The sequence below is a fragment of the Pelophylax lessonae genome (assembly GCF_965119305.1).
Source record: "Pelophylax lessonae genome assembly, chromosome: 1".
In the NCBI taxonomy this organism is placed as follows: domain Eukaryota; kingdom Metazoa; phylum Chordata; class Amphibia; order Anura; family Ranidae; genus Pelophylax; species Pelophylax lessonae.
The window spans coordinates 693,239,325-693,267,287 of record NC_138768.1 but is presented as its reverse complement, the minus strand read 5'-3'; the positions used below and the strand labels follow the sequence as shown (position 1 = coordinate 693,267,287).

Here is a 27,963-nt window from a genome sequence, read left to right as displayed (position 1 = left end):
ATGATAAACAAATGTTTTCATTATTGATTGCCTTTAGTCCAAAGACAAGCACAGTGATTTCGTAGTTCTGACTGCTTTTTCTAAAACTATCAAATCTATAAACCCACACCTCAGCCCAAACCAAAAATGAGGATGAAAAATAATAAATGAAAAAATAAAACTAAAAACTAACCCCAAACAGTGTCTACCAAGCTGCTGTTATCCTTAAGCCGGGTACACATTACCTGTTGGTTTGCACGAAAAAAAACCTGACAGCTTCGGTCGGAGCCGCTGTACTAACAATACGAGGTTAGTTCAGTGATCTCTCCCGCTGAGCTGTTGTGTTCTAACAGGGGGATGCCTCCCCAAGAACTCTCCGATCAACCATCGGCTGAGAGCACTGATCGGGAGTCGGTCAGATGCTGGTTTTCCAACATGAACGTCCGGCAGAAGCCGGTCAGACAGACCGTCATACACTCGGGCTGAATGACGGACGTTTTTTTTAACCCAATAATATCAATAATAATATGTCAAATAATCAATCCATACAAAACTAAAATCTATATATTCATTATAGTGCACAATCTATCAGTGCAAGTGCAGGCAGTGCAAACCAGGAGTGAAAATAAATTAATATAAATATGACAAGTCCATTCAGTAAAAATGTGCAAAATCAGCAAGATGAGGTGCTTGTCAATTACTTCCACACTCAGTGCTCGTGTGTCCACCACCACAACTAATGGATAGCCTCTCACCTTCCCACAGGTTCAAAATGCAGTCACAATACCGGTAGTAGTGATCCTTGGTAGGGATATCCTTATTATACTACTCCATCCAAAAGAATGTGTAAGCAATCAATGATCCCAATGGGGGTAATCCTTGTGGGGACATCAATGAGATACTGCTCCTTGCAAGGCTATGTGGAATGCCCGCATATATCCACAGTAACTGTTGGCGAAAGATGAACTTCGAGATTGTATCTTCACAAAAGTAGACGTTTAGCGATCAAGGATAATGCATTAAAAACCAATACCACAATCACGATGATAGTGGCTTCTTCAAGAAGGTCTTTGAAACACTTTCAAAGATGTCCTTCACATCTCCTCATGACTTCATTTGAAATGGCCGCCTGTGTTGTCCAGACAGTGCTGTGTATACATCGTGATTGTGGTGTTGGTTTTAAATGCATTATCCTTGATTGCTAAACGTCTACTGTTGTGAAGATACAATCTCGAAGTTCATCTTTCGCCAACTAAAGGGGGGATTCCATTGGGTGCATTGTTCATGAAATCGGGGGAATCCAGAAAGAGAGAAGGCCTGGTAGGGAATCCAGGGGGAGCATTATGGATTTGTCCCAGTCTATTTGGACACCTGAGAATGTGCCAAAACTCATGATAGTGGACATTGCAGGGAAGAAGGATCCCTGAGTATCAGCCAAAAATAGGACCATACTGTATTGTCCATATACAGGGCTATTTTATCTTTCTGTTCCCTGCCCCTGGAAAGACCATGTACCTTAGGAGTCTTTAGCGCTCTATAGCTAATGCAAATAACAAGGACAATAGCAGGCAGCCCTGTCTAGTCCCTTGTGCCAGTAAGAAGGGGGTGGAGAGCTCCCCAATTAACCCGGACTGAGGCCTTAGGAGAGGCTGACCCATTTGCGAAAGAATTTGCCAAAGTCAAAGTAATTAAGCACTTCCAATAGGTAACACCATTCTACACTATTTGCAGCATCCAAGGACGAAACAACTTCAGTAAAAATCTGTAGCATAGTGTGAAGCACTTCTCCATATTGTTTGTATATTTTGCTGGGTAGGCCGTTTTCCAGCTCTTCTCAGATGAAAGCCCCATCCAACATACAGCTATCCTTATGTGATAGTGTAGTAAAGTAATCACATCTAGGAAATGTGTAAGCTCAGCAGGGGTATAAACGGTACAATATTAAAATATGCCCTGGTGCACCCCATGACGCACCTCCATCCCTCAATAACATAGAAAGTTGCAAAGATTTGCCCTTGAGACTTTGAATGAACTGTGACACACCCGTATTTGGCTCCATCCATCTTCCCATCAATTTTAACCATCTTCCCTGTCACTGCTGAAGAAAAGCAGGCCCAAACCATGATGCTGCAACCACCATGTTTGACAGTGGGGATGGTGTGTTCAGGGTGATGAGCTGTGTTGCTTTTACGCCAAACATAACATTTTGCATTGTTGCCAAAAAGTTCGATTTTGGTTTCATCAGACTAGAGCACCTTCTTCCTCATGTTTGGTGTGTCTCCCAGGTGGCTTGTGTCAAACTTTAAACAACACTTTTTATGGATATCTTTAACCGCCTTAGCGGTAATCCCGAGCGTGACTCGGGGTTGATTTTTCATTGCAGGAGCGGTAACCCCGAGTCACGCTCGGGGTGGATTGCAGAGAGCGCAGCGGAGCTTCTCTTACCTTCTCCTGGCGATCCAGCGATGATCTCTCATTGCTGCGACCGCCAGCCGAGAGTCCCGCCGCTCCTCCGTCCCTCCGTCGGTACGATCACTTCCTAGTTCCGTTCCCTGCAGCAGCAATGCTGCATGGGAGCGGAACTAGGGAGGGAAATTCAAAAAAAATAAAAATAAAAACGTTGCACAAAACACACTTTATATTATATTATATTATATATATATATGCATATATATATATATATATATATATATATATATATATATATATATATATATATATGCATGCATATATATATATATATATATATATATATATATATATGCATGTATATATATATATATATATATATATATATATATATATATATATATATACATGCATATATATATATATATATATATATATAAAATTATATTATTGATTCAATTATAATTCATGCGTTATATATTATATATTATATATATATATATATATATATATATATATATATATATATATATATATATATATATATATACACACACACACACACACACATATCTATATATAATATATAATGCATGAATTATAATCTAATCAATAATATAATTTTATTATATATATTATATATTAAATAATAAAATAATATTATTGATTCGATTATAATTCATGCGTTTGTGTTTCAAATTTATCACATCTGGGATGTCTACTAGAGTCTTGTTTTGGTCAGGTTTAAGTCAGTAATTACTAAGAATTGTAGGCCTATAATACATAACGCCAAATTTCCATGAAAAGAATTGTACCGCTTTTGGTATGTAATTCCAGACATAATCATACCGCCAGGGAGGTTAAGAAATGGCTTTCTTCTTGCCACTCTTCCATAAAGGCCAGATTTGTGCAGTATACAACTGATTGTTGTCCTATGGACAGAGTCTCCCACCTCAGCTGTAGATCTCTGCAGTTCATCCAGAGTGATCATGGGCCTCTTGGCTGCATCTCTGATCAGTCTTCTCCTTGTATGAGCTGAAAGTTTAGAGGGACGGTCAGGTCGTCGTAGATTTGCAGTGGTCTGATACTCCTTCCATTTCAATATTATCGCTTGCACAGTGCTCCTTGGGATTTTTAAAGCTTGGGAAATCTTTTTGTATCCAAATCCGGCTTTAAACTTCTCCACAACAGTATCTCGGACCTGCCTGGTGTGTTCCTTGTTCTTCATGATGCTCTCTGCGCTTTAAACGGACCTCTGAGACTATCACATTGCAGGTGCATTTATACGGAGACTTGATTACACATAGGTGGATTCTATTTATCATCATTAGTCATTTAGGTCAACATTGGATCATTCAGAGATTGTCACTGAACTTCTGGAGAGAGTTTTCTGCACTGAAAGTAAAGGGGCTGAATAATTTTGCACGCCCAATTTTTCAGTTTTTTATTTGTTAACAAAGTTTGAAATATCCAATAAATTTCGTTCCACTTCATGATTGTGTCCCACTTGTTGTTGATTCTTCACAAAAATTACAATATTTTATATCTTTATGTTTGAAGCCTGAAATGTGGCAAAAGGTTGCAAAGTTCAAGGGGGCGGAATACTTGCGCAAGGCACTGTACATAATATAATAATATTCATAGTCAAGTTCAGTATTCCATAGACCAATCCATGGTAGGTATAGAAGTGCATCCTGATAACTGATAACCCGAAACTCACTGGCCAATTTTTTGTACAACTGGTGTGATAGACCAGTGGCCCCCCAATACCACATATTGAAGTGGGATGTTATCTGAGTATACTTGTATAAGTGTATTTGTGTCCTGCAACAATATTGCCTCTTTTGCTGCATTAACTCTGCTACACACAGTGCCAAAACCACTGGCCAATTTTTTGTACAACTGGTGTGATAGACCAGTGGCCCCCCCAATACCACATATTGAAGTGGGGTGTTATCTGAGTATACTTGTATAAGTGTATTTGTGTCTTGCAACAAATATTGCCTCTTTTGCTGCGTTTACTCTGCTACACACAGTGCCAAACTGACTGGCCAATTTTTTGTACAACTGGTGTGATAAACCAGTGGCCCCCCAATACCACATATTGAAGTGGGGTGTTATCTGAGTATACTTTTATAAGTGTGTTTGTGTCCTGAAACAATATTGCCTATTTTGCTGCGTTTACTCTGCTACACACAGTGCCAAACCCACTGGCCAATTTTTTGTACAACTGGTGTGATAGACCAGTGGCCCCCAATACCACATATTGAAGTGGGGTGTTTTTTAACAGTATACTTTTCTAAGAGTGTATTTTAGTCCTGCAAAAATTTGGCCTCTTTTGCTGCGTTAACTGTGCTACACACAGTGACAACAGTTACTGGCCAATTATTTGTAGAACTGGTGTGATAAACTTGTGGCCCCCCAATACCACATATTGAAGTGGGGTGTTATCTGAGTATACTTGTATAAGTGTATTTGTGTCCTGCAACAATATTGCCTCTTTTGCTGCGTTTACTGTGCTACTCACAGTGCCAAACTCACTGGCCAATTTTTTGTACAACTGGTGTGATAGACCAGTGCCCCCCCCCAATACCACATATTGAAGTGGGGTGTTATTTAACAGTATACTTTTCTAAGAGTGTATTTTAGTCCTGCAAAAATGTGGCTTCTTTTGCTGCGTTAACTGTGCTACACACATTGACAACAGTTATTGGCTAATTATTTGTAGAACTGGTGTGATAAACCAGTGGCCCCCCAATACACAGATTGAAGCGGGGTGTTATATACCTTGTTCCACATATACTGCGCTTCTCTAGAGACTTTCGTCACAGGGTAATTTAAAAACGTAATTTAAAAACTGACATGCAGAGGGAGAGGCAGGCCCTTACGCAGGGGTGGTAGGGGTAGGGCAGGAGCAGTAGGCCGGAGCCAAAGTGTGAAGTTTCAGAAGGTGCGTTCGATTACGTCAAAGGATGCACCAGACTTGGTTGAGTGGCTCATTCAGCCTTCCTCTTCTGCACCCTCCTCATCCTCTTTACGTGCACCCTCTTCGCTCTCTGCTGTGTGCACCCCCAAAGACACCACCATCAACACCACCACCACCACCATATACCCTACACTTGAGTCACTGGAATTATTTTCCGATCCATCACAAGACATTTGCGATGCGCAGCCATTGTTGGCGTAGGATCAGGAAGAGGAGGTAGCAACAGCCGCCACTCAGCAGTCTGACGACAGTTCCCAGATCAGCCCAAGGAGGTTGGTCCCCGCTGTTTCTGCCTACTCCGAGATCTCGAATATTAGTGGTGGGGAAGGTGACGTGGATGATGACGTGTCTATGGACGTCACGTGGGTGCCCACAAGAGAGGAAGAGGAGGGGAGTTCAGAGGGAGAGATGGACCAGCAGATAGGGAGGAGAAGCAGGCGGAAATTGCATTGCACAGGAGGGACAAAGCAGACTGCAAATGTATCAGGAGCGAGCCATCAACCATGTACGGTCACATCTGGCGCTCCCAGGACACCGTCACATGGCTCCGCAGTGTGGGCTTTTTTTAATGTGTCTGCTGCTGACAACAGTGTTGCCATCTGCAGCCTTTGCAGTCAACGCATAAGTCGCGGTAAGCCCAACACTCACCTAGGGACGACTGCCTTAAGAAGGCACCTGAACTCCCATCACCGAGCCCAGTGGGAGCAATGCCGTCAGAACCAACAAAGCCACACCCCAGGCTCTCACTGTCCAGCCTCTTCTCCTTCTCCTCTCTCCTCACAGTTGTCCTCCACTCCACCTTCCATCATGCCATCATCACGTTGTTCTGGAAAAAGGCAGGCTTCCGTGGCCCAAATGTTGGAGCGGAAAAAAATGATGACGCCAGATAACCCTCTTGCCCATCGTTTGACTGCTGGCTTGTCGGAACTGATAGCCCGCTAACTACTGCCATGGTATGTATGGCCATGTTCAGCGGCAAGTGAATGTATCTCTGGCACACAGTGTTGGTGCCAAGATACATCTGGCCTCAGAGACATGGTCTAGCAAACACGGGCAGGGAAGGTATATCACTTTTACTGCCCACTGGGTGAACCTTCTGACGGCCGTCAAGCATGTAAACCGTGGCACCCGTGTAGATTTGGTTTTACCACCACGGATTGCATGCAGGCCTGCCTCTTCTTCTCCTCCTCCTACTCCATCCTCCCTCTCCTCCTTGGCTGACTCCTCCTTTTCCGCTGCTGCCATCTCTTCCGCTGCGCCGCCCAAGATTCCCAGAACCTATTCCACATGCTAGGTGAGATGTTGCCATGCTGTGCTGAGTCTGTTGGGCCTGGAAGCCAAGAGCCACACTGGTCCTGCACTCCTTTCAGCTGTGCGTTCACAGGCAGATCAGTGGCTGACACCGCACAATTTGACAGTTGGTAAAGTGGTGTGCGACAACGGTGCCAATCTGCTGAGCTCGCTGAAACAGGGCAAAATAACACACGTGCCATGCATGGCACACATCCTGAACTTGGTCGTGCAGCGATTCATTGCCAAATACCCTGGGGTCCAGGACGTCTTGCGGCAGGCCAGGAAAATCTCGGGCCATTGCAGAAGATCTTGCACAGCCATGGCTCACCTTGCTGACATTCAGCGGCGACACAACCTGCCTGGCAGGCGTCCTATTTGTGACTGCCAAACGCGATGCAACTCAACGTTGCATATGCTTGATAGGCTGCTCGAGCAGAAATGTGAAGTTAACGACTACCTGTACAAACTCTGCGGCAGGACAGGTTCTGGGGAGCTTGGGTTTTTTTCACCTTCCCAGTGGCTGCTCATGCACGACGCATGCAAGACTTCTGCTGCCATTTGATGAGATCACCAAACTGGTTAGTCACGGCCAGGGCGCCATCAGGACACCGTAGCTTACGCCTTCTTTCTGGAGCGTGTATTGCGTCGTGTCATTGATCAAGCCGTCGAGGAGCAGGAGCAGGAAGATGAGGAAGTCGCAATGTTGGATGAATTCCCAGGGGGTGCTACTCCATCTGAGGAAAGTACACAACAGGAGTCCGAAGAGGAGTCAGAGGAGGATGGTTCCGGGGCTGATGAGGAGGACCAAGAAGAGCATGCTTTAAACCTGTCTGGGATCCCTGGTGTTGTCCGTTGATGGAGGGAGGAGAACGAGGACGAGATTATCCTGGATGATAAGCTGGAGCAAGGCCACTACACCGCGTCCAGTTTAGAGTGAATGGGGGCCTTCATGCTCCAGTGTTTTAAGGGGGACCCCATATAAAAAGCATAACGGGCAAGGACCAGTACTGGGTGGCAACGTACTTAGACCCTCGGTACAAACAAAAAATGGCGGAAATGTTACCACCATCACAGAGGGCGGTTAGAATGCAGCACTTCCAGGCCTTGCTGCGAGAAATGCTGCATTCTGCTTTTGCGTGCGCTGGCAGAGGAATTTCCAGTCACAGAGAGACAGTTGCGGGTAGCAATCCAACAGCGCCTGCAAGAAGAGGGCGGTTTGAAGATGTGTTGGTCACTTCAGATATGAGATTCTTCTTTCAGTCGACCCATCGACAGCTGTACTCCAGATCCAGCATCAGGGAACGCCTAGACCGACAGGTGTCTGACTACATCGGGTTAACGGCCGATGTGGACGCTCTGAGGAGTGATGAACCCCTGGACTACTGGGTGGGCAGGCTTGACCTCTGGTCAGAGCTTGCACAATTTGCAATGGAACTGTTGACTTGCCCCCCGTCCAGTGTCCTGTCCGAAAGGATGTTCAGCGCACCAGGGGATCGTAACCGATAAGCGCACTCGCCTAGCTCATGACAGTGTAGACTACCTCATATTTATAAAAATGAATGAGGCGTGGATCTCTGAGGAATTCAACACATGTAACCTGTAGACCATGTTTCATTTAAATTCCTCATGACCGGCCACAAATATCCACCAGCCCGCCATCCACCCACAACAACTCATGGTCCTTGTCTTCGGCAAATACAGTGGCATAAAAGGCATTTCATGTCCATTGCCTAATTGTTGGGGCCTTTTATGGCCGACAGTTACTTCTGTATCCTGTCAATGCCTAATGTACCTTCAGCCACAGAATACAACGTTCTTAGCTGTCAGGTAAACCCATGTGGGCTAATTTATGGGGCCTTTCATGGCCGACACTTACTTATTTATCCTGTGAATGCCTAATGTACCTCCAGCCACAGAATATAACGTTCTTAGCTGTCAGGTAAACCCATGTGGGCTAATTTTTGTGGCCTATACTGGCCGACACATACTTCTGTATCCTGTGAATGCCTAATGTACCTTCAGCTACAGAATACAACGTTCTTAGCTGTCAGGTAAACCCATGTGGGCTACTTTTTGGGGCCTTTTATGGCCAACACTTACTTATTTATCCTGTGAATGCCTAATGTACCTTCAGGCACAGAATACAATGTTCTTAGCTGTCAGGTAAACCCATGTTGGCTAATTTTTGGCGCCTTTTATGGCCGGCACTTACTTATTTATCCTGTGAATGCCTAATGTACCTTCAGCCACAGAATACAACGTTCTTAGCTGTCAGGTAAACCCATGTGGGCTAATTTTTGGGGCCTTTTATGGCCCACATGGGTTAACCTGACAGCTAAGAACGTTGTATTCTGTGCCTGAAGGTACATTAGGCATTCACAGGATACAGAAGTGTCGGCCATTAAAGGCCCCAAAAATTAGCCCACATGGGTTTACCTGACAGCTAAGAACATTGAATGCCTAATGTACCTTCAGCCACAGAATACAACATTCTTAGCTGTCAGGTAAACCCATGTGGGCTAATTTTTGGGGCCTTTTATGGCCGATACTTACTTATTTATCCTGTGAATGCCTAATGTACCTTCAGCTACAGAATACAACGTTCTTAGCTGTCAGGTAAACGCATGTGGGCTAACTTTTGGGGCCTGGAATGGCTGACACTTACTTCTGTATCCTGTGAATGCCTAATGTACCTTCAGCCACAGAATACAACGTTCTTAGCTGTCAGGTAAACCCAGGTTTTCAGACTGGAATTGAAAATCAATGGGTCTGTAAACGTTCCGCCAAATTATGGAATGGATGCGGACCCATTTTACAGATGTGTGAATGGACCCTATATGTATTTGACATGTATTTACCGGCTGCTGTTAGTTCTGGCTGATTTAGGAAAAAAAATTTTTTTTTTGCTGTAAAAAAAGAAAAAAAAAATTAGGGTAACTGAAAGAGTGTATCAACGTGCCTTACAAAAATTATATTTCATATTACATTTTGTTAGGGCTCATTCTACGATGGAAGGTGGCCCCCTGCAATTACAGATTTAACAAGCCAGACTAGCACCCATTCATCCACCTTGGACAGCAGCCAGCCGTAATTTGCATTTAGACGACATGCTAAACCACCTCTCCATTCATTCATTTGAACACTTGACAGTTGGATATTTTGCATTTAGATTACAAGACATGTTGCATAGAGATTGCTGACGCCACCCATAAACAATTGACAATTGCTTACATTAACACAGACAAGCTGAACACAGACGGACCGATACTACAACAAAACACCTCATATTGACACAAATGCATAGGGAAACAAAAGCCTTTCATGTACAGTTTCTGGGAGACATGTTCTGTTGTCAAATTGACCAGTAAATTGTAAACCAGTTAAAGCAGTTTTTTCCCGCTCAAAACATGCCTTAAATATGAGCTACACTTGCAATAAAATCAGTTGTGACTGCACTAAGTTTGAGTGCTATGTGTCGTCATAACTCCCGGCCGGACGAGAGAGAATTCACTATCTAGTGGGGGGTTAGCAACTGAAAGGCTGTATATCATTGTGATTGCCTCCTGATGAGAATTGAGCTAACAGTAACTTTTCCAATTGCAATACTTCTGTTATGACATTGTCCATATGATGGGACTATTTGTTCACAGCTAGTAAGTCTTTTGTGGCTGCAAATATGAGCGAAAGGTTTTTAAAGTTCGCCTCCCATTAAAGTCAATGGGCCCGCTGCGAAATTGCGGTTCGCGAACATTTGAGAAGGTTTGCGGCTAACGTTCGCGAACTGCCCCGGCCGATGTTCGTCCATCACTAATACTGACTATCTAAATAATTTCTTGAGGCCCTATAATGCCAGGACAGTGCAAATACCCCCCCCCCCAAATGGCCCCCTTTTAGGAAAGTAGATAGGCTGGGATATTTAATAAGAGGCACGGGGAGCTTTTTGAAGTTGTCATTTGTTGCCAAAATCTTTTGGAAAATGATTAAATTAAGTAAAAAAGTGTTATTTTTATTTCTCTCACACAGCACAGGCATACTTACTTACACCCCAAAACACATTCTGTTACTCCTGCTACTCCTCCTGAGTATGGCAATAACACATATGTGAATGTTTTTCACAGCCTAATCACATAGAGGCCTAAAATCCAATGAGCATCTTTAGGGTTTCATCTAGGGTTCTTTAGGGTTACACATCAAATTTCTTGATTACCTATCACATTTTTGGAAGCCCTGGAGCACCAGGACAGTGGAAACACCCACAAAAAGACCACATTTTGGAAAGCCAACACCCAAATATATCTTTTAATAGGCATGGGGAGTATTTTGAAGACTTCTTTTTTTTTGCCACAAGTTTTTGGAAAATATGGAAAAAAAGTAAAATGTAATTTGTTTTTATGTAAAGTTGTAAATTAATAAGATATATTTAATACACAGCATAGGCATACTTAAAACTACACCTCAAAACACATTCTTTAACTCCTCCTGAATATAGCAATACCCCATGTGTGAAACTTTTACACAGTCCCAAAGGGGCCCCACATCCGATGAGTACCATCAGGTGTTCTAGGGGCAAAAAAATACACATCTAATTTCCTGATTACCTATCACATTTTTGGGGGCCCTGGAGCACCAGGACAGTGGAAACACCCACAAAATGACCAGTTTTTTTTTTAAATCAAATACCCCAATGTGTTTTGGCATATGGAGTTTTTCTTAAAAATGTAATTATTTTGCCACATGTTTTTGGGAAATGTGAAAAGAAAATGCATGTTTTATTTATTTTTATGCAATGTTGAAGACAAGAAGATATTTCAAACACACTGCATAGGCATTCTTAGAATACCACCTCAAATACTTCGAAAGAGTAGCAGAATGTATGGGGATACCACATGTGTAAGACCTTATCAATGTTTGGACTGATTATGTACCGGACATTGAAACCTGTGGTCAGTCAATATGGCGTAGTGTAGCTTCACCTACAGCAGCCCCTGTTCCTAAAAGCCTAACCTATTGGTACATGGCTCCCCCATCCCACTACTACAGTGGAAGGGCAAAAGATCAGTCCAGGAGGCAGGCAAAAAACATGGCTGATAAACAGGTCAAGGTCAGTTCAGATGGCAGGCAGAGGCATAAACAGTTAGCAGACCGAGGTCAGCTCAGGTGGAAGGCAGAGGAAAGCAAATGGGTCCCAGGCAGCAGGCAAAAACGTGAAAGAAAAATGGCAGATAGAGGAAACTGGAGAAATATCTTCCCCACACTTCAGTAATAGCGTAGTGATGTGTGGTAGATATGGAAGCACTGGCCTATACAGAGGCCAGGCTGGGAGGGACACTGCCCCAAAGCACCCACCCCCCATGTTGAGGGCATGAGGCCTGGTATGCTTCAGGATGGGGGGGTCGCTCGCTCGCCCCCATCTTGGCCAGCCAGGCTGTGTGCTCGGATAAGGGTCTGGTATGGATTTTAGGGGGAACCCCACGCTATTTTTTTCAGCAATACTGACATAAACTGATATAAACTGAAGTGCCTATATATATATATATATATATATATATATATATAACTTTGTGGTATACACTGCACTATCTGATCTCGACAATCTGTAAAAAGCAAAAATCTCTCTCCCTGCCGGCAGGGTATTATTAACTATAGAATTCCACTTATAAATCACCCGCTGGCCAGGGGATTCAAACCCACAACCCCGCAATTGCAGGCCTGGTATTCTACCAGCTATGCCACCATCAAGCACGCTTAGGTGGAACACTAACTGCCTAACTAACTCCTATATCACTCTACACACAGTGGATGAGATAAAAGTTAGGGAGAGTGTGTTCGGCTTAAGCAGGCTTAATGGTGGCTTAGGTGGTAGAATACCAGGCTTGCAATGTGAGGGCTTGTGGGTTTGAATCCCCCGGCTAGCAGGTGATTTATTGGAATTCAGAGGTCAGAGTCCATGGTAATGCAGGAACTCGAAGTTTCAGCAAAAAAGCCCATTTGTTCGTCATTCGACGAACGAGCAAACCGCCAATGTTCGAGTCGAACTTACGTTCAACTCGAACTCGAAGCTCATCCCTAATTGCCAGTAACACATCGTTTGTCAAAAAGTTTACAACATAGTCCACATATTTTCCATATATACACAATGAGAAAAAGGGATGCTTAGCCATTACTATTGGTCCTGGAGAGTGCAATCCATCCCATGAGGCATCATATGTTTGTGTCCATCAATATGGAAATGTATGGCATGGTCCCTCAAAATGCTAAGGGGGAGAGTGTCTTAACATGCCGTTTCATCCAAAGGGGGACAAAAGTTGGAAACCTGACCGGTTTCGCTGGTCACGCAGCTGTATCAGAGGCATTTGCTAAAATCTTCTCAAAACCTACACAATTTTAATGACATACATCCTCACTCAGATCCTGTTAGTGGCTACAGGTCGGAAAGGCACTGTACTATCAAGCAGCCTTGTACTCTTTGGTTCTTGTGTTGCTGTGTTTGCCTGGGAAAGACACCCTCTCTCACTCCTCAGCTGTACAGCGTGTGCTGATCCGGAACATGAGAGGTGTAGAAGGAGATCCTGGGCAACTTAGTAACATGAACTGGTGAATGCACAGTAATAGCTATTGAGACTCGCACTATAATTCTGGGACACAGCCCAGGACTCAACAGTCGAGTTATATTACTTAAGAAATTATTAGTAAAGCATTTGAATATATTAAAAAAGTGGGGAGTGAATTGCCTGACAAACCACCTATCATCTTTCATCACCTACCCTGGGGAACTGTGGCACCCAATGTAGTAGGAACACCACCAAAAAATGTGATGTTTGTAGATCTGAAAGAATTTTTCCCTTGTAAGAAATGTTTGGTCTGTAAATGTTGTAGGAAGAAACTGTATAAAATCTAAAAAGGTCACATGCGAAGTCACCAAAAAAAAACTATATTATTCGGGCTATAACCTGTTCTACCACGCTTGTAGGTTTTTTTCTTAGCATGTCCATGTAGTAAACAATGGTACACCCACAGAGGACCACCTGAAAATCACATATTAGAATTGGGGAACATATTGCGAATATTAAGAAGGGTTTCCCAGGGCATAGCCTTTTTAAGCGTTATGTCTTGCAGCATAATAAGGATTCTTCCAGTCTAAAAGTGATTGGAATAGATAGATACTGTATGAACCACACTGAAGAGGAGGTATAGTGTGTTTCTCATCTAAAAACTAAATGGATTTTTGATTTAAAGTCTTATGTCCTATTTGGGCTTCATATAGAGTGGGACTTGCATTGTTTAATCAGTAACAGTTTGGAGGTAGTTAGGAAGGGATGATCAACAAATATATTACTTTTATAGTTTTTATTTACATATTTTATATTTTTTCAGCTGAGAATTTGTAACTCATTTTTTAAGGTTTAATTTTAAAGATAATGTTTACCATTCATTTTGATATGATTGCCATCCCATTTCCAAGTTTCATGGATTGTATGTCGTATACATTGAAATTTTCCGCCACTATGGGGAGTGACATATCTGTATTTGTCACCCCCACTTGATTTATTTAATTATTGAATGGTTTAATAATTACTAGTATTTAGGATCTTATTGATGGTCTAATTAACAATATTGTTAGGTATTGTTATTTTTTTTTTACTTTTTTTATGACTAAAATACTAGGATGGAAGCTTGGATACGGTGGCCGCATTCACAGACTCTGAAATGTCTATTTAAATGAGGCGTCAGACCACTCAGAGGCCAGTCCCTGTCGAGGCAGAGTTTGTGCTGAGGTCACTCACGTCTGCTGGAGCCGGTACTAGCAGCATGGTGTATAGCATTTATATGTGACTTTTATCTGTTAATATGTAAGTAGGTATGCAGCTTTTTAATTAAATAAAGTTACGCTATGGAAGGTTGTTATGTGCTTTCCTTCCTTCTGGATTGGAAATTTGACAAAGCAAGTCTACACGCTTCTAAGCTATGCACAGACCACCTATAATTTGGGGTGACAGGGTGAAGGGATCATGGGTGAACACATTGATGTTTTTTAATGGACTTCTATTGTTCTCACTTATGGTGTTATTTCACACACACTATTTCACTTTGATGTTTTATTTACACATTATATTGTTTGTATTAATTAATTATTCTTTATTAGTGGTATTGATTGTTTATATATATATATATACCATTTTGGATTTGATTTGATTAACAACTGGTATTCATAAGAGACAAAACATTTTTGACATCTGTAATAGGTGATTGGGTTTTCAATCTAACAGTTTTGGAACACAGTATTTGCAACATGTGTATTTTTGAGTTTTCTGAGTGCAGCTGTAAATTTGGTTTTCTTTGAGCACTTTGAGAACAGTTTTAGAGTATTCACATGTTCAAACTGTAGTTTAATGTTTAAACTGAGTAGTTCATGCTTTGTGATCTATTTTTTATCTTTACATTATTACATTAGCCACAAAAAAAATGCATTTGATATATCACACTAACTATGCAATTTATTTGTTAAGACTTTGGATCCAGAAGAGAATATACACCTAAAGGACAAATTAATAATCACCAAAAATCATGCAATACAATATCAAGAGGCCCTTAAAAGCGAATTAATTGACTGGATTGAAAAAGGACATTGTGCACAAGTAAGTTTTATCAATCATTTTCTAATTAGATCTTGGATGATAAACATACCCTATATGGTTTAGGTAGTATTTAACCACGTCAATACCTCCTGTATTGTAAAAAGGTTATTTTCTGGAGCACCATTTTATAAACAGCACTGCAGAAAGCACACACTGGAGACAGTAACTTGGCCTAATTCATAGTACTGCTATTTGGCTAACGCCAGGATTTTTGCGAACCGGCGAATTTGAACGTCTGAAATTGGTATTCAAAGTTCGGCGGGCGGCCAATAACGCCTAGTGTTAGATTCATGAAGATGCTACAATGTCAGGGCGCGACTTAAAAACAGGTCAGCTAAAAGCTCGACTAATGTTTTGCCAAATTTTTCCCTGTACCCCTAAAAATCCCAAATCACTGTGGAAGGTGTGGAGATGAATTTTGAGATGACTAGCTTTTACAAAATGTCAAAAACTGACCTAGAAAGAAAGATATCTGCAAAAGTGTAGAAAGTAAAAACAGCTCCGCAAGTCCCGAGCTGCAAGAGCGCGAATGTGCGCATGCGCAACGCCAACTAGGCTCAAAAAATTCCGCTTTCGCGAATTTGAGCAAGCTTTTTTTTTGAATACCAACTAAAAATCCGCTGTATCGCCCATATAAAATGGAAAGAACCGGCGGATTTGAAAAACATGCACACTTCTACCAAGGGATCCCTTAGTAAACACCATCACGTTCCATACACCTTTCCTGCTAACTCTGAAATAATAACAGTGAAATCTACAGTGTTTATATAGAACCTCCACATTATCTAGGTTATCCCACAAAATATTACATTGGGAAACATGTACTCAGATAGAAGAAAAATAGATGTAAAACATATTTCAAAGAAAGATTATTAACATTTCACAAATATATAGGAAATGTCACAATTTTGCCAATATTCTATGTGTTAAAAAATAATGTTTCTCTAAATATATTGCAAATACACTTTCTTCCATATGGGTATGGCCAAGTGTTAGCATTTTAGTACACATTCAACTGCAGGTATATATCCCCATACTTGGCTAATGAGCAAAGTCTGGCCAACAAACAAATATAGCTTTAGCTCTCAATATTGCTAGATATTGACTTTATGTGGCATCTTTTGTATTTAGTTAATGTCTTTATATTAAAAGTTTGGTGATACACATGCCTTTTTCAAACATGAGCAAAAGTATTGATGCGAACATTTGGAGGGTTGGAGACCTCCAATTGTTGCCCATACAGAGGGCTCATTCTGGATTCGAACTTACAAACCTACAGCAGGAAGGCAGACTCCCTAATTATTGTGCTATTTCTCAGTCCTTACTGGCATTAAAGAAGCTCATGTCCTCTTGTGAGCGTTGGGCGTTTTCCTCATGCCGTCAAAGTGCTTACATGTGAACAGGGGCCATTGAACTGAATAGGATTCGACTTTGTGGCTGTTTTGTGAGTTCATCCTCGAGCTGTAAAAATCCCCCCAAACGCACCAAAATGGGCTACGTTCACATGTAGGCGTTGTGGTCTGTTTTTGGGGCTTTTTCATGTCATTCCATATAAAAATGCCTGCACAAAAAACGCATGTCAAAACGCCTGTGAAAACGCCATCAAAAACGCCCATAAGAACGCCTGATATAATTGCCATGCCAAGATTATGGATGTTCATGAGTGACGAGTCAGATTGTTGGCTTAGATATCTGTTCAATCTTCACAATCCCAACTCCCAAATAAAAAAATGTGTGTTTCAATTGTTTACCTAAATATATATTTCTCTCTCTCTCTCTCGCTCTCTCATGTAATTGTATATATATGTATGTATTCCTGTATCTACACATTATAAATAATGAATATTATTTATATATGAATATTATTATTCACATACATACATGTATTTGGTTTGTTTAGGTCTCTCTCTCTCTCTCCTCTCTCTTTATTTCTATTTCCCTTTTTTTTGGAACTGAGCATGCTCCAAAACACACAGGACACACACAGTTAAATTTTTGCCTGGGAGTTACCATTACTGGGTGTGTGTTTTCCTTAATTATATATAGACCACTCAGACAGGAGCAAAGATTTGGCCTGGCAAGAGGTCCAATATATTTGTGTGTGACATGCTTTATTTGTTATTTGTTATTTATGGAGGTGGGATTTGGCTGTGTTTTCTGTTATGTACAAAGACACATAGCCCACTTGACTCTCTGTAAGTATTTATTGGTGTTAACATAATTGTGTATTGTTCTGTCAATATGCACATGTATCCGAAGATTATTGGCTTTTTGTCGATGTATATGGTATAAATGTTGTACAAAGGTTGTATTTGTAAAAAAATTTACATTATGTGGCTTCAGTGGGATACTGTGGAGACTGTGCCAAAAATATGTCATGTGAAATGTTTGAGCTGTGTATCCTCTTTGTAATAAACATTGATAGTGTTGGGCGGGCATGTTTCAAATGTCTTCTCAAAATGTCTTCATGTTTATAAATAAAAAAGTTTTCTGGTGTCCACAAATGTATGTTTTGTTTTATTTTTTGCTATGTTTGTTAGACATGCTGAATGGTTGTGTAAGGTGACTATATTTTGCGAATTCGCTAACATTAAAAACAGCGTTCTCACATTTGTAAATGCAACCGGAAACGACACTATTTGTGGGTGCACACGTTTCCGGAAACTGTACAGGTCCTTCCGCAATTCCGAGCACTATGGCGCCAGCTCTTTTTACAGCAGAAATTGTGGCCTTCATCTGCAAGGTGAGGGGGGGTGTGTGTGTGTGTGTGTGGGTGCGCAAATGTGCGAGATGTTAGTTAGCCGGGGGGGGGGGGGTTGTCGCTTATCTAGCAGGTGTGCAACTAACTTTTTCTCTAGTGATATGCGCATGCACTTGCTGCCTATTAGACATGAGATAGAAACTTCCTGCTATAGAAAGTTCCTGTATGTGAACCTGTTCCCTAATATATATATATATATATATATATATATATATATATATATATATATATATATATATATATATATATATATATATATATTATATATATGTAAATCTCTTTATATTTATATATATATATTTATATATTTAGATTTATATATATACATATATATATTTATATTTATATATATATATATATATATATATATTTAGATTTATATATATATATTTATATATTTATATTTATATATATTTGATATATACATATATATACATATATAAATAAAAATATCCAGGTGTTAGAATGGCCAAGTCAAAGCCCAGACCTGAATCCAATCGAGAATCTGTGGAAAGAACTGAAAACTGCTGTTCACAAATGCTCTCCATCCAACCTCACTGAGCTGGAGCTGTTTTGCAAGGAGGAATGGGCAAAAATTTCAGTCTCTTAATGTGCAAAACTGATAGAGACATACCCCAAGCGACTTACAGCTGTAATCGCAGCAAAAGGTGGCGCTACAAAGTATTAACTTGAGGGGGCTGAATAATTTTGCAAGCCCAATTTTTCAGTTTTTTATTTGTTAAAAAAGTTTGAAATATCCAATAAATTTCGTTCCACTAAATGATTGTGTCCCACTTGTTGTTGATTCTTCACAAAAATTACAGTTTTATATCTTTATGTTTGAAGCCTGAAATGTGGCAAAAGGTCGCAAAGTTCAAGGGGGCTGAATACTTTCGCATGGCACTGTAGATTACCCTTGTGGTTGAGCAGTTAATAAAGTCTCTGATGTAGAATTCTTTTGTGTTCTGAGAATCATAGAAGGTATCTGTTCTTTCCACGTATGGGCACATTTGACATTTCTCACATGAGAACATACCTTTGGACCTTGGGAATTTTGAAAGCCATGCGTCTTCCGATGATTTTACAAACTCAGATTGTGTCAGCATCTCCTCTAAATTTTTAGTTTTTTCAGGCAACAAGTTTTGGTTCTGGGCCCACTATTTCGGCCAAGCCTGGGGTGTTGGTGAGGATCCCCCAATGTTTCTTTAGGATTGTGCGTACCGCGTCCCATTGTGAGCCATATTGTGTAATTATTCTCGTTGGGGTCGGGCTGGTGTCCAAGTCCGGAAATGGACCATCAGTCCTAAGGAGACCCTCTCTTTGGCGTGTGGCCACTTTTTTCCGGGCTTTTTTGAGTTGATTATGGGAATATCCCCTTTCTCGGAAACGTGTGTACATTTCCTTTCCTTCTCTAAGATAGCCTGCTGCATGTGTGCAGTTTCGCTTGATTCGAAGGAATTGTCCGACTGGGATCCTATTTTTGAACCCTGTAGGGTGATAGCTGTCGGCTCTTAGCAAGGTGTTTGCTGCCGTGTCCTTCCTGTAAGTGCAGGTAATTAGTCTGTAATCTTCAATGGAAACCCATAAATCAAGGAAAGAGATCCGGTTTTGGTCATAGGTGTATGTCAACCGAATGTTACAGTCATTAGTATTTATGGCTTTCAGAAACTCATGGAGGTCATCAATACTCCCCTTCCAGACTACCAGGATTTCATCTATGCATCTCAGCCATGTGTGGATGTGGCTGAGGTACGGTGGCATCAGGTATACCACCTCTTCCTCCCATAGGCCCATGTGAAGGTGTAAGCATAAGAGGGGGCCCAGGAAGCTCCCATGGAGGTGCTATTTATCTGTCGATAATATTTAGACAGAAACTGGAAGAAGTTGTTTTCCAAGGCAAATGACAATAGCTCTTCTATAAACTCGTTCTGGGATCCACATTGTGGGTAGTGTGTGTCAAGGAATCTTGCCACTGCTTCCATGCCCCAAACGTGGGGAATAGAGGTGTAGAGTGACTTGACGTCTATTCCTACCAGCCATGCTCCAGTGTTAATTTGTATATTGGCAATTTTGGCCAGAACGTCTCTGCTGTCTTGTACATAAGAGCTTAGGCCGGTTACCATCTCTTTAAGGAGGGCATCTAAATATTTGCGGATTTTCCCCATGGGCCCGTTGATGGCTGACACAATCGGTCGTCCTGGTGGATTTTCCAGTGATTTGTGGACCTTGGGTATAGTGTAAAAGGTTGGGATGTTGTACTCGTTAACCATGAAGTATTCTGATTCTTGTTTCCTTAGTAAGTTAGCTTCCGTCTCTCTTTTGATTTTTCTGTTGAGTTCCGCCACAATGGAAGGGTTAGGGATTTTTATCGAGTTTTGATATGTTTCCTGATCACTCAGTAGTCTTTTAACCTCTTTTTCATACATCTTTTCGTCCAAGACCACGATGTTGCCGCCTTTATCACTGATCACAATTTGTTTGGCTTACCTTAATTCCTTTATGGCTCGTCGTTCTTCTTTTGTCAAATTATCAGTGTCATGTGTTAACCAGTCCAGATGTCCTAGGTCCGATTTCACCATGTCGAAGAATAGGCTTAGCCATTTATTCTTGCCAAGAGACAGCATTTTTGTAGATCTAATGGTAATCTCTGCTTTTCTAGTTTGGGGATGAATATCCTCACCCCATGCTTCATTCTCATCTAGGAGAATGTTCAGCATGTTTTTGTCAGCATGTTCAGCATGTTTTTGTCATTTTCATCGAGGATAGGTTGTGTGTCTTCTGGTGTAGTTACACATGCGTGTAAAAAACGTAGATACACTTTACGCAGGAAGAGAACCACGTCCTTATATACTGTGAACTCGCACATGTTGTCTACAGGTTAAAAAGACATGCCTTTCTGGAGTAGGTGCTCATGGCGTGGAGCAAGGGGGAAGTTGGACAAGTTAATTACCCTTAGATCCTTTGTTGTTCTCTCTTGGTCCTCATTTCCTAGTTTTTCCTGCCTCTCTGGCTCCTTGTCCATGATCCCTCTCGTCCTTGTCTCAATTTCTGATCCTTTGCTTTGTTCTGGGTTTGGGGGTGAGATATTTGATCCCTTTCGGGCACCCCCTCTGGTCCTAAAAAAGTCACAGATTTGTTGACCGTTTCTTCATCTGTATCACTTTGCGACTTTCTATTTCTAGATTGTGACCTGGACTTTGTGGGGCGGCGTCGTGAGCGGCTTCTGTTCCGTCTTATGGTCAAGTAAAAAATCTCCCCTTTCTCCCAGTCTTCCAAGTCTCTCCTGAATTTGGACTGTTTGGTTGCTTTAAGGTTATGTTGTGTTGTCTCTATGTCCTTTTTCAAGGCTTCATTCTGCTTGGTAAACTCTTCAGTGCAGCCATCAACATAGCAACCTGGCCATGACTCAGTGCATATGCACTAGCCAATGTAAACTGATGGTTATAGTAGAATAAATCTGCCCTCATCAATAACAGCATGTACATCAGAGACTGGTAAAGAAGCGTGAAGGTCTACCGCTACTCCCCTAACTTTTTTAAACAGGATTATGGCTCATATACAGTGCATTGCGAAAGTATTCGGCCCCCTTGAACTTTGCAACCTTTTGCCACATAAAAAAAGACAGAAAATTTTGAAAAAAAAAAAGTTTTTCTTATTTTCTGCGAGTAAATTTTGAAAATAAAAAAAATGTTCTCCTTCACTGATGTGCGCTGATGAAGTGGCACTGATGGGCACTGATAGGCTGCACTGATGGGCACTGATGAGGTGGCACTTATGGGCACTGATGAGGTGGCACTTTTGGGCACTGATGAGGTGGCACTGATGAGGAGGTACTAATATGCCGCACTGATGAGCACTGATAGGAGGCACTGAGAGGCGGCACTGATGAGCACTGAGAGGCTGCACTGCTGGGCACTGAGAGGCGGCACTGCTGGGCACTGAGAGGTGGCACTGCTGGGCACTGAGAGGCGGCACTGATGGGCACTGACGGGCGGCACTGATTGACACTGACGGGTGGTACTGATGAGCACTGATGGGCGTCACTGATGAGCACTGATGGGCAGCACCATCAGTGCCCACACTCAGTGCCCATAGTGCTGCCAGTCAGTGCTCATCAGTGCCTAGATGAGCAGGCACTGATGGGCACTGACTGGCAGCACTATGGGCACTGATGGGGGGCACTGATGGCGGGCACTGATGGTGGGCAGTTAGTGTGTTTAATGTACCTTGTGTAATCAGGGCACTGGTGATCAGTGCCCTGATTAGATTCTTCTGTGTCCCCGACGGCTGATCGGCTCTCCTCCTTCCTCACACGCAGTCTCTGTGTGAGGAAGGAGCGCTGGCGATGAGAGATGATCTCATATGTTTACATATGAGATCATCTCTCATTGGACGGTCCGATCACGTGGTGAATGGCCGCTGTGATTGGCCATTCACCACGATCTGTGATTGGCTGTGTCCAAGGGACACGGCTGACACAGATTTTCCCCGATGCGCGCTCGCGGGAGCGCGCGGGGAGCCTGTGTCTGAGAGGCCGTTTAAAGATGGCCTCCCGAAAATGTGAGTCCGCGCTGCAGCCGTAATTTGGCTATAGCGCGGATGGGAGGAAGTTAATGTGGTAAAGTACCCGTGACCTTTTTTTGGGGCAAATTCAGGCCCATGACTGTATAGGGTCTGTCTAAAAAAAAATGATAACATTTATTTGGGTACAGTGTTACATGTTACATTAGTAATTGTCAGCACTGAAAAACAGCCTGGTAATAAAGGGATATTTAAAGGTTGGCAATCAAGTGGTTACTATTTTAGGCATGTTAAACTAGTGTTTATGGATCATATGCAGCCCTCTCATTTTTCTGGAACTAAATATTGGACATTGCAGTTTTCACTATAATGCTCCGTTCCAAAGTGCTATAAATGTTTCCGAAATTTAAGTAGGTGTGGCCCCCAGCAGACATAATGTAACCCTCTTAAAGAATTAGCCCTCTCAATTTGGCCCACTATTTCCTCTGACTTTGAGATGACTGCCCTCTTTCACAAACTGTACATTTACGAATTGTCTGTGTTTCAAACATCAGGATTAAAAGGATGTAAAAGATATTTTGGAACTATGACCTTGTTGTTCTGTCTTTTTATTGTGTGATCATAGATAAACTGTGGCACAGTTACAGTTTTATCTGAACATACCAATATTAAGTAAGTTTAATGTTATTTACTGACTACACTTAGGCTAGGTTTACACCTGTGCGGGTGATTGCCGCTGCACACCTATTCCTGCAGCTGCAACCAGCCGCACATAAAAACTTGCTGTTTTACAGGAGATTCATGGGGGTGCCATTAATCCTAATGGCACCCCTACATACTGGAAACCACAGAATGGCTTCCTGCACTGTTAGCCACACTGCATTTGCTTTTTCGGTGTGGGTCACATTTTCAGAAAAAATGCAGGGACCTTTTCCCTGCGTTTTCAGGAGGCTCAGCAGTCTATTCATATGAATGGGCTGCCGTGCCCTGCACAAAATGTGGCTCGTATGTTTTTAAAGAAAGCTTAACATGCATATATTTTTACTCCAGGTACTTTTTAATGCACGAGTTTTGACTTAGTGTGCAAAACATTAAAAGCATGTTCATTTGAATATCAATTATTAATAAATCATTGCTTCATGAGTTTTGCCCAAACTGGCAAACAAGTTATAAACTCGACAAACGATCTTATGGGGTTTTTTCATTTACCTGCAATGCTGAATTTATACATGGAATCATAATCAGGCAACAAACTCCTTTAACCAGGCTGAACAAAAGAAATCAGCCTGGTTGCACCTGATTGGATGAACAAACTGCATCTGATTGGATTGGTTGGTCTGTTTGGCTGATCATTTTCTGCATAACTACTTTGATTTTCAGATCAAAGGATGTCGGGTGGTAGGAAGCAAACAGGGGCACCCATGGCTTGAATTTCTTCTGATTCATCAGGAACAGGTGGAAATTTGCACAGTGTACAGCCAGATTTACTAATGTTTATGGCAGTAGCATTGCTTTAATTGTTTCCATCTTTTTACAGTGGCCACATTTAAGCTTTAGCCTGTCTTATGTATGTACTCACACTAAAACATAAATTACTTTTTGGAAAAAAAAACATAAATTACCACTTCGTCAATTTTTTTAAAGGTTTCAGAAGTTCTGGAGATCCTTAAACCAAATGAATCAACTAATGATCCTGACATTATGCAATATTTTCCTCAACTTATTGAAAAACTAAGCACAATCAACAAGCTACCTGTTCTGATTTTTGCGTGAGTAAATATTCTATTAAGTTGTTTTTCCTGTGATCAAACATTTCAGAAACATAATTTGCTTTAGTCACTGTTTGGTACATTTCTACACTAGTTTGATTAGAAAATAACGGTAAAGGTTAGGTTTCAACTACGTTGCATTGTTTTGTAGGTACAACACTTCAACGCATAGAATGATTATGTTATACTAAATAATAAAATTACTTTGAGAGCATAATTTGAATCTGAAAGTTATTTTTTTTATGTGAGCACACCCCTGCCAACTTCTAATGATATATGTTTAAGAAAGGGAAAGCAAAACAGAGTTTTGATTATAACATTAGATGCTGCCAAAACATTCAGAAAAAGTAGGGGCCTTAATTAAGTTAAGCATGTCTTCCGAGCCATATTTCTATTGCTTTGACATTTCGAAATGTTATTACCAATATTGAATTGACATAATAAGTGGATATGCCAGAGTGCAGCTTAAAAATTGTTAACAAATATCAGAACTCAAATAAAATAATCAAAATAGAAAAGGCAAAATGCAAAAATGCCACCCTTATGCCAGGTTTACAGTGGTCTTTCTATAAGGGAATGTTTTTTTTTTTGGTTTTGTTTTAAGGTATTTTGTTCAGGACTATGTGCAGCCAGCAGGTTGTGCATTTAAATCAATTTTGCACTGTCTTTTGTCATAGATAACAGAGAACTGCTGTGGTCATTTTTGGGATCTCCTTGGGCGAAGGAACTTGGAGCATAGTGGAAATCTAGAACAAAAACAGAGCCAGAACACTGTAGACATCCAGAGCAAGTGCAGGGTCAGCACAAACATACTGTATATATAAAATGTTATTGTACTCACTGCCATGGTGCAAACTATATCAGTACAGCGCATAGCAAATTGGTACATACCCAGAATGGGACACTGTGATCAAAACTCACTAATTCAATAATAGAAAAGAGAAGAAAAAACCCACTGTAGTTATTGCTGTTTGATAAAATACTTTATTGCACGCAAGATCACATTTAAAACTTCCTTCTACACTAGGCAAGGGTTGCCCTCTGCCTCACACACAAACACTTAAGGGGGTTGGGGACACTGAAGTGGGATGGGAGGGCATAGGGGAAGAGGCTGGGGAGCTCTAGGATTGGGATGGTCTGGAGATCTGTGCAGGGGGGCACTTGAGGGGACTTGGGAACACCGGTTTGGGTGTCATTGAAAGGGGTTGGTGAGAATGCAGGGGACTGTAAAGAGGGCTGATGGTTATAAGGTACCACAGCAGGTGGAGAGCTTTTTAGGGGATTGTGGCCAAAGCAGAAGCAATGAAGACATTGTTTAAGAGGGGCTTTGGAGGGGCTGAGGTGCATGGGGGTAATCTTTTTTGAGATTTTGTGTATTTCTATACAAACCTACATATTATACATTTCCAGGTAACTCTTTGGCTTTAAGCTCCTGATGAGTTCCACGAAATGCGTAAAGCTACTTAGATGCATAGATGCAACATTTAGCGATGACCATGTACTTTTTTTTACCGAAAATATCTTACTATTATAACAATGTTTCTACTATATGCATTTTTTGTGTCAGCCTGTTTTGTATACATGTCTGCATCATATTTATAACTGATGTCAACATTTGTATCAATTACTGTATGTATGATAAATTATTACGTTTATATTCTAATTTTATATATCTTAGTTTGTGACCTGCCTCATTTAAAGTCCTACGACCTCTGTTTTCTGTTTGCATTAATGGGACTTTGAGGCACTTGTGGAACTACAGTGGGCTGATGGGCATTGCAGGGAGCTGGGTCTGTTGAGATAGCTATGTACCAAGGTCTGCAGAAATGCCTTCGCTCCCTTCCTGCCTACTTACTTTTCCAACATCCTTCAGAATGAGTGCCCACTGTGAAGTTAAGCTTCCCCTTCTTCCTGTCTCTCTTGTCATGTGATATATAACTGCAGATAGAGGAAAAAAGAAAGAAGCTTGCCCTTACTGCCCTGTAGGTACTCACTCGAACAGGGGAGGATCCACAGATATGCATGAACAGAGGCATTGATTTCCAAACACTGGCGCAGTACCCAGCAGAGCATTCCAGCACTGGACAGCTGCTGTCATTCTGCATAATGTTTTGCACTCTGTGAGATGGCCTGGCAGAATATGAGATACTTAGAAACTCTGGGCTCAGTGCCACCCCTAAAGACTAGGGCACCCTGGGCCACAACCTATGTGGCCTAGTGGCAGATCTGACCCTGATTGCACATGTGGTCATCCAAAAGAAAAAACGTTTATCACTGCATGCATCCAACTTTAAAATCTGGAAAAAGTTGTCTTAACCAAGGGTATCATACCACATACTAGGTCTAATCAGACCAGCAGAGCCACTAACAGGATCCCCCAGACGGCACATCACATCCATTCTCCTAATTAAATGGTTTTAACAAATAATTCTGAAGTAGATGAACTTGAGAAGATGTTAAATGAAGATCAGTGGAGTCTAGTCTTAAAAAAGGCTTGATTGACTTAAATATGAATATTTTAGAAATAAATAGATAGGGTAGGAGCGGGGAGGTGGAGGGAGGTATAGGGAGTTGGGGGGTTGGCCGGGTCACGGGGTGGAGGGGGGCAATTGGGGGGGGATAGAAGAGGACGGAGATAAACTAGAGAATACTTAGGCAGTCCTGACGAGTCCCTGGTTCCATTTACCTATAGGTGAAAGAGGGATCTGTATGAGTGGGTCAGTTGAGTACCACCCTGAGGAGAGTTGTGAGTAGAGGGGGGCCCAGTGGTGGACTTTCCCTAACTCATATAGTAACCATTTGTTGGTAAATAACATCGTTTGGGTAGATCGGAATAACATCAAGATGAAGAAGGGGGTAGAGAGGGGTATGAGGGAGGGAGAGGGGAGGAGAGGGAGGGATAGGGGAAGTAGATGGGGGGGGGGGGTATGGGAAAAAGGAAAAACTCTGCTACCAAAGATTTAAAGAAATATTATTGGTTGATGTCAATTTCCTAATTAGAATCTGTCTGAAAAATAAGTGGTAATATCGTAGAAATACCTATCAGTCCTAGCCCCCACTTAAAAGTGGGCGGTGGCCTGGTAGGGAAAAACAGCAGGTAGAAGAAAGGATGGAAAATGAAACATGGATAAGGATCAATTAAATTTATTGACATGCAATGTAAGAGGTTTAAATACCCCAACAAAAAAACATAAAATATTAGAGGAACTTAGAAGGAATGCTGCTAGTATGGTCTTTTTTTTTTTTACAAGAAATATATATTTTACTGGATTCCAATGTAAAATTATACTCAAGACACTACCCAACATGGTTCTACGGAGATACACCTATTAAAAGAGCAAGAGGGGTTGCAATTGGACTGGCCAGAGATATCAGGTTCTCCCTTGAAGAGAGTAGATCTGACCCATGGGGCCAGTATATTTTCCTGAGGGGACAACTACAAGGAACGGAATTTTCTTTGGCTAATGTATGCTGCCCAAATAAAAATCCTAGTAGATAATTGGGGAAGATTCTATATGAATTGTCGTTTTTTAAGAAGAGTTTCTTGGTGTTGGCGGGAGACTTTACCTTTTGCATGGATCCAGTTCTTGATTGTACCTCGAGTGTAAG

At 41.5% G+C, this 27,963-nt stretch overlaps 1 protein-coding gene across 1 annotated transcript in view; it reads left to right on the top strand.

Moving 5' to 3' along the window:
• Positions 1–27,963, top strand: part of LOC309545028 (putative ATP-dependent RNA helicase DDX60) — a 496,323-nt gene that overhangs the window by 250,561 nt on the left and 217,799 nt on the right. The window contains exons 24-25 of the mRNA XM_082244135.1: positions 15,175–15,303; positions 24,230–24,354. Of these exons, the coding sequence (XP_082100261.1) occupies positions 15,175–15,303; positions 24,230–24,354 (254 nt within the window). The remainder of the gene's footprint in view (positions 1–15,174; positions 15,304–24,229; positions 24,355–27,963) is intronic.